Source organism: Temnothorax curvispinosus, unplaced genomic scaffold (assembly GCF_003070985.1).
Source record: "Temnothorax curvispinosus isolate PA1 unplaced genomic scaffold, ASM307098v1 QBEX01003497.1, whole genome shotgun sequence".
NCBI lineage: Eukaryota > Metazoa > Arthropoda > Insecta > Hymenoptera > Formicidae > Temnothorax > Temnothorax curvispinosus.
In genome coordinates, this window is record NW_020213277.1 from 1 (window position 1) to 12,049 (window position 12,049).

The following is a 12,049-nucleotide window of genomic DNA, read 5'->3' on the forward strand; positions in this document are numbered from 1 at the left end:
AATTTAAGTATGTAAAAGTAAAAGGTAATAAGAGAGGTAAATAATAAGGTTTGTATTATATTCATTAAAAAGCAGAATGGAGGGAACGTATAATATTTTATACAAAATATTGTATTTCGCGCCTCTTCCGAAAGATGATACGTAGTAGTCCCTACTCTATGCCGAGGCGCCACAGTCTTTACAGCTAAAACAAAACGTTTTTCCCCCTCCTAGGGGACTTCTCTCAGTTCTCTCGTGTTCGCGCCCAATGCGTCATTCTTTATTTTTGTGCCGAGATAGTCACATCGCCATTAGTAAAATGGGAAAAAGAAAATACAGGAGATCAGATTCGGACGATGAATCCAAGGAAAATAGGATAACTAAAAAGATGAAACGCCTGTCGAGAGATCTTAAAAAGCTTGAGGATCGAATACGGAAGAGACGGGCACGTAAGTAATAAGTTAGGTTAATCGAAAACTCGATTGCCTTCTTTTCTATTCCGCCTCGTAAGGAGTGGTCGGACGATAATGTTTTTATGCATATCTCTTGGTACACATTCGTCGCGTCATAGGCTCTAACCTATGAACGAGTCACAGGCTCTAACCTGGTGGCAAGTTTTAGCATACGACGAATGCCTCGTGTACGTCGCAAGGCAAACGATTTTATCGTTTGCGGAGACTGAGTCTCCTGACGTATAGATAATACACGTATTGGCTACACACTCGTCACGTCATAGGCTCTAACCTATTGACGAGCCACAGGCGCTAACCTAATGGCGAGCTTTGTCTCAGGACGAGAGGCACAATGTACCGCGGTGTATAAACCGTTAAATACATATTGGATACACACTATCGTGTCATAGGCCCTAACCTATTGACAGGCCGCAGACTCTAAGTTAGTGGCGATTTCATTTTATGATGAATGACGTAATGAACCTCAGTGTATACGCTTTAAGACAAGCGGTCTTACTTGAGACGGGATCTCCAAGTAATGCATGTATGTGTTTAATATGTATATACATATATACATGTATATACATATATTTATATATATATATTTATATATATATATATATATTTATGTGAATGTGTGTTGTACACATATATAAAACGGTCCTAAAAGAAATGTGATTTATTAGGAGACCGTGATTCGAGATTAGAGGATGGTGATCATAAACGGCAGAAATCATCCAGTGGCAGAGACAGGAGAAATCTGTCACAAAGCCCTTCACGAACTCCACCCGATTCTCCATTTATCCCGTCGGATGATGATCAACGATCGCCCTCGATTGACGAGGGGCTCACTGTGGATACAATAGAAGTTGCGTTGGGCGGCGAGGTCGCATCGACCTCGAATCATTCTCATGATCCGCCCGTTGGTACTTCCACAGCACCGGCAGAGGCTTCTATTGAACATCAACCGACAGTAAAACCAGGAGGAGATTCATCTTCTTTAAATGCCCAAAAAACTGAGGCTTCTGGGCAAGAGAATGAACTCATTATTGAAGACCTGGATGAGGAAATTTTGGATGTAATCGGCAAACGAGTTGCAGAAGACAGAGTGCTGGCCCCAGCTATTCCTAAAAGTATCGCTGTTCGGCTGGAAGACATTTTGAAGAAAGGTCTTCCAAAGGAGGAAAGAGAAAAGCTAATCAAGGAACATGCACCACCAAAAAATTGCGTCTTGATTGATCCTCCTAAACTAAATGAAGAGGTTAAAGTTTCTATAGCGGAACCGTCAAGAAAACGAGATGATCGAATCGTCGATAAACAAAAGAAAATTACTGCTTGTCTCGCCTTGATGGGTAGCTCCATAGTTGATGTTATCAACAATAGCAAGGCGGATAAAGGAACTTCGATATTGCCACCAGCGCAAATTGCCTTAGTTAAAAAGCTCAGTGAAGCAGCACGGTTGTTGGCAGATCTGCAGAGAGATGAAACCCTGACTCGCAGAAGTCTAATTCTTGCTACGATTAATAGCTCACAGAAGGAAGTATTGGAATCATCAACAGCTGATGAATGGCTTTTTGGCCAAAAATTGGATGAGCGTCTTAAGGCGGCAAAGACAATCGAACGATCGGGAAAGGACCTGAAAGCAAAACCTAAAATCTCTAAGAAGCCAAAAAACTTCAAGGCTCCGCCTCGTCGTCAGCCTTTCAAGCCCAGGACGTCGGGCGGGTTCCGGAACAAATTTTACAATCAAAATCAGTCCAACAAGAAGAACTGGGGAACTCAGAACACGGGAGACCACAATCCCCAATCACAAACCCCAGCACAACAGAAAAAAGCTTAGCTTCAAGGGATGTAAGTAGATCAGCTGGCAGGTTAAAAAATTACCTGAATAAGTGGAAAGACTTAACTTCCGATTCCAGAGTTTTAGATTGGATAAAAGGTTATAAAATTCCCTTTGCAGAATTAGTATTTCAAAATACAATCCCTAGAGAACCTTCATGGTCACTAAAAGAAAAAATTCAGGTTAAGGAACACATAGATCAGTTAATTTCCAAAGGAGTTATTAGTAGGTGCCATCCACAGAAAGGGCAATTTGTATCGGGTATCTTTTTAATTCCAAAGCCAGATGGTTCAAGTAGATTGATTCTTAATCTTAAAAAATTAAATGAATTTATTGAAATAGACCATTTTAAAATGGAGGATTATAAAGTAGCTTGTAAATTAATAAGTCGCAATTGTTTTATGGGTAAATTGGATCTTAAAGATGCGTATTATATGATCCCAATTGACAAAAATTATAAAAAATATTTAAGATTTTTGTTTGATGGCAATCTCTATGAATTTAATTGCTTACCCTTTGGCCTCAACACGGCTCCATATATTTTTACGAAAATCATGAAGCCAGTAGTAGCTTATCTGAGAAACTTAGGATTTTTGTCGGTTGTTTATCTGGATGATCTGTTACTGTTTGGAAACACGTATTCGGATTGTTTAAAGAACATAAAGGAATCTCTAAATGTGTTAAAAAGTCTAGGTTTTATTATTAACGAAAATAAGAGTCGTAAAATTCCAGCACAAGCCCGTAAATTTCTTGGTTTTATTTTAAATTCACAAAAAATGACGTTAGAATTGCCACTAGAAAAAAGATGCAAGGTTCGCGATCAGATCAACATTTTAAAAAAATTGAAAAAATGCAAAATTAGAGATTTTGCTCAGTTGATAGGATCCTTGGTATCGTGTTGTCCAGCCATCCAATACAGTTGGGCACATATCAAAAATCTCGAAAGGGAAAAATACTTAGCTCTTTTAAAGTCAAATGGCAATTATGATGTGAATATGCAATTGAGTCAAACTTTACAAGATGATTTCTCTTGGTGGGAATCAAATATTTTACACAGAGTCTCGTCAATTTCTAGTCGTGAATTCAGTTTGGTTATCTTTTCAGACGCTTCCCTCACGGGTTGGGGAGTTTCGTGCAACAACAATAGAGCTCATGGTCTCTGGAGTGAATCCGAAAGGCTACACCACATTAATTACTTAGAGCTTTTATCAGCCTTCTTTGGACTCAAATGTTTCGCCAAAGATCTTCAAAATTGCAATATTCTGTTAAGAATCGACAATACTACAGCGATTTCTTATATAAATCGTATGGGTAGTATAAGATTCAAAAAACTCAGTGATCTTGCGAAGACCATTTGGAAATGGTGTGAAGAACGCGAATTGTTCATTTTCGCATCATATATTGCTTCAAAGAATAACACTGAAGCAGATTTTGAATCCAGAAGATTGGATAAAGAAACGGAATTCGAATTGTCGGATGTAGCTTTTCGGAAAATCACTAGTAAATTTGGTTATCCGGACATAGACTTGTTTGCTACTAGAATTAACGCAAAATGTAAAGATTATGTATCCTGGACAAGGGATCCAGGTTCAATAGCGATCGATGCTTTTACTATAAACTGGAATAAATCCTTTTTTTATGCTTTTCCACCATTTATACTGGTTACTAGAGTCTTACAGAAAATTAGATCGGAAGGAGCAGAAGGTATAGTTGTGGTACCACAATGGCCAGCACAGCCGTGGTTTCCCTTGTTCTTTTCAATGCTGGAATCGGAGGTTTTGACATTTAAGGCCGATAGTAATACCTTACTTTCACCCGATAGGGAGCCACATCCGCTTTGGAAGTCTCTTACCCTGGTGGCCGGGAAGTTATCAGGGAAGCCTTCCTGTTAAGAGGCGTTCCAAAGGAATCCATAACAATTACTATGGCTTCCTTAAGCGAATCTACCTTTAAGCAATATAACTGCGCATTGAAAAAATGGTGGATATTTTGTAAAGATAAGAGTTTATCCTTTTACGATGCTGAAGTAGCAGACATCGTTAAGTTTTTAACTATAGAATTTGACAACGGGGCATCTTACGGATCCCTTAACGGCATGCGATCTGCTATTTCTCTTATCTTGGGCTCAGAAGTAGGACAAAATGAGGTTATTAAACGGTTTTTCAAAGGATTGTCAAAATTAAGACCTCCGAAGCCTAAATATGATTCTACGTGGGATCCAAGTTTAGTTCTTGATTATTTCAGAGACTTACGAAACGAGGACTTAGCCTTAGATAAGTTAAGTAAAAAATTAGTATCGTTATTAGCGTTAGTAACTGGGCAAAGAATTCAAACTTTGTCGTCAATTGATGTAAGAAATATAGTTACCAAAGAGAACTTGATAGAAATTAAGATTCCGGAGAGAATAAAAACCTCTAAACCCGGAAAATATCAACCGGTGTTAACTTTGCCTTGTTACAAGGAAAATTTGAACATTTGCCCAGTTAATACGCTATAATGTTATCTCAAAAGGACAAAAGAGCTTAGAAAAGATATAACGAGTTTATTTATTTCATTTAAAAAACCGTTTAAGAAAGCATCAACCCAGACGCTTAGCCGATGGGTAAAGGATGTTTTACAGGAAAGTGGCATAGACACAAATATTTTCTCAGCGCATAGTACTAGACATGCGTCTACGTCCGCGGCGAAACGCAAAGGTATTAACATTGATGTAATAAGAAAATCAGCGGGTTGGACAGAAAGATCAGCCACTTTCACAAAATTCTATGATAGACCCATCGTTCAGGACTTAAGAGTATTTGGGCAAGCGATATTAGATAAGTAAGAAAAAGTTAAATAAAACTGTTTGATATTCCTTATTATCTGTAACAAACATATATATTTTATAATTTCACAACCGTAGCCAACTTTCAACATCTACGTATTATCTTGAGGAAGAGGCGCGAAATACAATTTAATGATTAAACGAACTTACCTGTAAGTGAAGTTCTATCATAATTGTATGAAGCGCCTCTTCCGAAAGATGGGTCCCTCCCTATACCCATATCCGACAATTTCGGATCCCGTAACTTTTAGGGCTACGGCTGAACTTTGAAAAAAATGACGCATTGGGCGCGAACACGAGAGAAGTCCCCTAGGAGGGGGAAAAACGTTTTGTTTTAGCTGTAAAGACTGTGGCGCCTCGGCATAGAGTAGGGACTACTACGTATCATCTTTCGGAAGAGGCGCTTCATACAATTATGATAGAACTTCACTTACAGGTAAGTTCGTTTAATCATTAAATTATTATGTACTCTATTATGCAATATGTGGAATATTATAAATATTCATAAGTAAAAAAGACGAATAAAAAGTAGCGATAGGAATTCGGAACACTCATATGAAAATAATCATACATGCATAATAAATTGCTTGATAAATATTTACCAGCTTGCTGAATGTCGACTATTATCATGTCACCCTGAATAACGAGTGCAAAAATTGAAGCGTGTCTTTCCAGTGTTTGCCTTGTTTTGTAGCTCTGACCTGAAGAAGACTTTAGAATTACATTTATACGCATCCACCAATTACCATAATGTAATGTACTGAAATCTGAAGCTTGTGCTAATTCTACGTAAAAAGAGCCATTTTGTGTCCACTTCAAGAAAGGATAATGTTCATACAATATCCAATTTAAGAACTTGTTAGCCATACGACTCAGCTGTGACTACTTGTATTAACCAGAATTCATAAAAAGTCACTGACTTAAACATGCTAAATTTAAAAAAAAATATTGTTATTGACAGTAAACGTTATAATTAATTAAATATAAATATAGATATAAGCATAAATATATATATACATGTATGTATATCTATGTTGATAAGTATGTATGTATGTATGTATGTATGTGTATGGAGGGATAAAAGCCATATAGTAGTGTATCAAATTTTTTTAAATATTGACTCGTGTGCATAGATGCAAATTTATACATTGTATGATTTTTACCCCTCTATATGTGTATGTATATAATAGAACGTAATACAATTTTACATTATATTGTACGTATATTATATTATTATACATTATATTTCGCAATACAACAGTGAAAATTTACAATAAATATAAATACTTTTAGTTACTTAAATTTACATTTTTAAATAACAGTGTATAAAGAATAATTTAATTCCGTGTATGAATTAAAGAAGTCAGTAGACAAGAGTGAATAAAGGTCTTAAAAAAATGCGGAAAGATTTTTAATAAAAAATGGAAAGTAGGAGTCAAAACAGTAATGGTGAGATACATTTAATTTGCTCACGACCAGAACAAAGGAAAGTACTGAAATAAAACTGGAATGTCAGACGTATAGTAAATAATGTAAAAAAAAAAAAAAAAAAAAAAAAAAAAAAAAATTTAACTTTGGCTGCTTTTATACATTTTGTATTTGTTTCTATTATAGTATTTGTATAGTATTTGTATAGTAGCAAACAAATAAAATTATTTGTATAGTAGTAAACAAATAAAATTATTTTAGCTTGTATAGTAATTATCATAATATAATTGTTACTCACTGCTGGTGTAGATATGTGTGGATACCACTTCGAAATGCTTTATCGGTGATTGCGTTTTTGAGCATGCGTAAAACAATAGGTACTACGACGAAAGATATATAAAATGTTATTAAATAATATTTAAACTAAATTTTACTTCTACATTCTTTCTTTTTATTTAATAATATTTATTTTTGCAAATTTAAAATATTTACATAATGTTACCTTTGATACAACAAGGAAAACTGAAAAGTGAATTGATCTCCGATAGGTTATTCATTAGTGGAGGATTCATTTTAAAATAATCATCTAAATGAAGAGATTCATATTGTTTCTGAACTATGAAGAAGTCCAATATCTCGGAATTATATAAGGTCTAAAAATAAAAGTTTCACTATAAATGTTACGCTAAAAAAAATTTATTATTTGCAAGAAAATAAATTTCTTTGAATTTAGTTTCCTTAATTTAAAGAAGTATTGGGTAGATTTAAGAAAATAATTTTTCTGAGTTTAAAATATTTTCTTAAATCTACTATTTCTTTGAATTAAGGAAATTTAATTTAAAGAAATCTATTTTCTTGCAAATAATAAATTTTCTTTTAGTGTTGATCAAAATATATGTCCGCACTATAATCTAGTGCGTGTTTCTGCACTAGATCATAGTACGGACATATTATGCACATTTTGCTAAAAAAGTTGTCTTGTTTTATATAATTAAAATTAGGAATAATAAAAGAGTAATAAAATAAGTTGCTATGTATGAAAATAAAAAATTAAATGTCGAATTAATTAGTGCAGGTTAAGTTCTTTACGAGATACTTTTGTATTTACAGTGTAAATGTATTAATAATTTTACTTGACCATCTCTTAATACACTTTAAAAGTTTGAAGATTTATTCGCATCCAATGTTTATAAAAATAAAAACGAGTGAAAATTTTTAGATAAATGTTAAATATTGTCGCAATAGTAAATATAAAAACCTTAACAATAGCTTCTTCTCCGAATAAAGTAGCAAGACCGTCATGTAGCCAAAAAGAAGACCATCGTGATGAACTAATTGCATTACCAAACCATTGATATGCTATTTTATGTGCAATTAAGCGCGCGACTTCTATTTTGCGCATAATCGGATCCTGCTCATTGTAGATAAGGTTTTCTTCTCTAAAAGATATTATAATTTTTACCAGTTATATTAAATCTTTGTAAGCATGTATTATGGTCTTTAGTCGATACATTAATTATATATATTGTTATTTATTAAATAAATACTAGATTATATGTAATTTTAGTTTTTAACTTGGTTTTAATTTAATAAACATAACAAAAAATTGTATTAAATATTCTGCGAGCCATGGATTTCAACAGATTTATAATTATAAACTAAATATTTCTTTATAATATATATGTATATATTATTTATTATATTATTGTCAATGAAATAAATATCTACCTATTTACATGTAAAATTTAAAACGTTATATCTTGCAATATATTAAATTACAAATTTGAAAAGGTAGTACAGGTAAATGTACATGTATATTTTTTATACATTTTGATATAAATGTGAAATGTTTGAAATGTATATAATTAATTTCGAAGTATAATATGTGAAATTTGTTTTACCTTTTTACCAAAAAACTAGAGAAAATTACGCAATATTTAATATATCACAATATTTATTACTTATTTTTTTAATTTATTATAATTCATTGATAATTACGCATAAAAATAATGCAAATGATTAAGAATAAAATTCGAATAATATAAGTAATTTTATTACTTGATGAATCGTATGTCTTTTAAATTGTGTATTACCTATAAAAGATGAGTCCCCATTTCGATGTGCTATCTTCTGGAAAATTTGGAATTGCAACATGATCCAGTTGTCGATTATCTAAATCTTTAAATTCAGATTCCAAATGCGACGTAACAGTTTCTATAACTCGCTTAGCGAATTTAAAAGTATTCTTTTTATCACATTCTCTGCACCACAAAGAAACATCACTGTTAATGCGAGTGTAGTTGTAATTCGTCACTGCAATCGCAATGTGATAAGTGGATAGTGGAGGTGTAGTAAAGAAGTATGTTGTTGTATCATTATTATTATCATTAGTCACACCATAACCTTGTGTCGGCATGTTGGATAAAGCTACAGAATTACTGGGATGCTGTATAGAGATGTCAAAAGTGGTCCTTATTTGCGGATCGTCCCAACAGGGAAATATTCGTCGGGCACCAATCGTCTGAATGTGTGTTGCGATCAGCCATCTGCCACATTTTATTAATTTTTATAACTTGTTTAAATATAATTAATAAATGTATAAAAATAATAAACTTTAAACTGTAATATAGTTGATATTAAAAATTGTTATAGAAGCACACAAGTGTATTGAAGTGTCTTTAAATAATTAATCATATTTTATAAAACATTGTTTAAATCTTTTAGTTACGAAATTAATTAGTAAAAAGTACAAAGAATAATTACATTATGGACAACATTACGATGTAACGATGTATCTTTTTAAGTTTATACGTCTACTTACACTGTATTTCCTTGTTCATTTACGTGAATATTTCTGAAGAAACCTTCCGAATTATTATGTGATATTTGACCATAGAATTCCAATTTTAGTTTGTAAAGACCGGGGAATAATGTTTCGTTAAAAAAAAGGTCTAAAGAATTTGTTGTAGATGTAGTATATGCCGATTTATAAATTAAACCATTTTTTTTTATCAATTTTGCCTCATCAGACAAATGGATATTTATTGCGTGTAATGTTATATTTTGTATCGGTTGAAAGATATTAATTATTATATTGGAATCTCCGTAAAAGTAATTGTATTTATCCATTATAAATGACGGTTTAGAATCGTTCATCTTGGTATTGATAAAAGCCAGTTTTACGCTGTAGTGCATCGGTACCGTATAGTTCATAGATAAACGGAAATTACTAAAAATGTTGAAATTATTTTGCGATTTGCCACCGGTAATAGTAGTTATCGCGATAATGAACATTAAAGCGCTACGTATATTTTTCAGATTCATGTTGTACCAATTTTTGTTGCAAGAGAAAGTTGCAGAAACGTTCCTGCGTCACAGAAAAGAGGCGATTAGTAATGATGCTGGCACGGAGCTGTCAATGATTTCAGACTGATGTAATCTAATATTTATGTTAATTAAATGTTTAAATTTGAATTTAAAAAGTTATCATTATATTGTAGCAATTTATTTTACCTCAAAGTTTGTATATTTTACAAAAATTTTAGATGATTTCTTGCGTGCAAGAAATATATTATGATTATCGATATTAACTAGAGGTTTATGGGCGACTTTCAATAACTCTAAGAAACAATTTTGAATAAACAGAATTGTGTCTATACAGACAATTTATTCTTAAAAGAAATATATGTATACGTGTCATGCAGTTTTAGCGACTTACCCTGTGTATTATAATATTTCTATTGATATACAATTTTTGTAACAATTATTTCATCACTTATCGTAAAACAAGATATTAGAGTTTTACTGAAAATACATTTTTGGTGATTGCGATCTTACTTCTTCGAGAGATCGCCGCAAACTAACAATGATAACAACGGATCTCATTATAAATATAAAATGTCACATTAGTTTGCGAGGTTCCGTCGCGTGTCTCTTCTTGTCAAATAATATCAACAGGTTCCTTCGTTAGAATATTTAATGCAGATACATTTATCGTTAATTTATTGAAGTATTTGAATTCAGCTATGAAACTGCTAGCACGTTGCTAATCCGTTATATACTAGGAAGATTTTACATGTTTCTTAATTTTTGGAATTTAAATTATATTTTTATTTAATTTTAAATAATATCTATTTCTTTAAATATTTACATTATTTATTATATATATTATGTGTACCTATATATATATATATAGGTACACATATATATACATATATATATCGGTATATGTACTCGAAATCGTTACAGACAAATATACGGCAAGTTGCCAGCATCATAAGCAATCACAGATTTGAGCGATTTTGCTAAGACACGCTTAGTTATCTGGGGAAGTTTATTATATATCTTTATAATCATTTTCCGAAATTCATGACTGCTTGTTATTATAGTCGTATTTTACTTACCAAGCGACATGGTAGCGTCGCGACGACGCCAAGAATATAAAATATAAATTGCCTTGTGAACTAACTGACCAAGTTATTCCCTATATTTAGAGACATATGACCGTGGTGCTGCTAACAATAAGTAAACCTACCTACAAGTGTTACTCTGATTTCTTTTAAATTTAGCACAAATGTAGAACTACGAAAAATATTTCACCCATGTCTTTCCATTTTAGCCCATAAGCAGGTTGACGGGCAGTTAATACCTCTTTAATTTTCACCCTCCTATCATCAATAAGTACAATAATGATAATGCATAAGAAGCAACATGTAACACAATATAGGAGATTTTGAATCGCTGATTACAAATATAAAATCAGATTTGCAAAATAATTTGTTTAAATAATTGAAAATTGATAGAATAGAGTATAGTGACATATCGCACCACAAGAAAAATACTGTCACGACTCAAAAATTCACAATTTTTAGGAGAAAAAAAACAAATTTAATTTAATTTTTTTATTGCAAGATAACTAATGCAATTACAATTACAATATTCCGTTATATAATGAAACTTATACTGTTTCTTGAAGATAAAATAACTTGACTTTTGAAGCACAGATCTAGCTTGCGGTGGTTCAGGGTTCGGAGTAGGTGCGGAGGAAGATAAAGACTTGTATTTTACTAACAAACAAAATGGTTTATTTTAATAAGTCGCGGTAGTTTACAGAGATTCGGAGCAATAGCGCGATGTTGAACGTACGGAGCGTGGATACGCGGTAATGTTGTATAATAAATTTTTATTCGATTACGAATAACGAATAAATTTTTTATTTGTTGATTAAATTATTTATTATTAAAATTATTTGTTATTCACAATAAAACATGTTTATTCGTTATTTTTTATTCGAAAATAAAATAAAATACATAAAAATTTATTTTGTTAACAAATAATAATATTTCGTGAACGTAAAGTTATAAATTATTAATTAGTATTTTTAATCTATCTATATATATAAACACAAATGTCCTGCCTAACTGAATGACTGACTGACTAACTCATCAATGCCTAGCCTAAACCCCTAAAGCTAGAAACATGAAATTCGAGAATATATTCCTTCCATAACGTAAGCACCCACTAAAA

General features: G+C 32.3%; 3 protein-coding genes across 3 annotated transcripts; 2 read left to right on the forward strand and 1 right to left on the reverse strand.

Annotated features, from left to right (window-relative positions):
• Positions 1-331: 331 nt before the first annotated feature.
• LOC112452591 lies at positions 332-3,052 on the forward strand. Its single transcript, XM_025012874.1, has 2 exons — positions 332-428; positions 1,118-3,052. Exons 1-2 carry the CDS (start codon positions 368-370, stop codon positions 2,269-2,271), a joined length of 1,215 nt encoding a protein of 404 aa, XP_024868642.1. The 5' UTR covers positions 332-367; the 3' UTR covers positions 2,272-3,052.
• LOC112452590 lies at positions 2,826-4,163 on the forward strand. Its single transcript, XM_025012873.1, has one exon. It carries the CDS (start codon positions 2,826-2,828, stop codon positions 4,161-4,163), a length of 1,338 nt encoding a protein of 445 aa, XP_024868641.1.
• Positions 4,164-7,434: 3,271 nt separating this feature from the next.
• LOC112452592 (aminopeptidase M1-like) lies at positions 7,435-9,083 on the reverse strand (the record flags this gene model as incomplete). Its single annotated transcript, XM_025012875.1, has 4 exons — positions 7,435-7,452; positions 7,782-7,962; positions 8,617-8,653; positions 8,927-9,083. Coding segments are annotated over 4 exons (393 nt in total), but the record flags the coding sequence as incomplete, so codon positions are not given.
• Between the last annotated feature and the right edge of the window lie 2,966 nt (positions 9,084-12,049).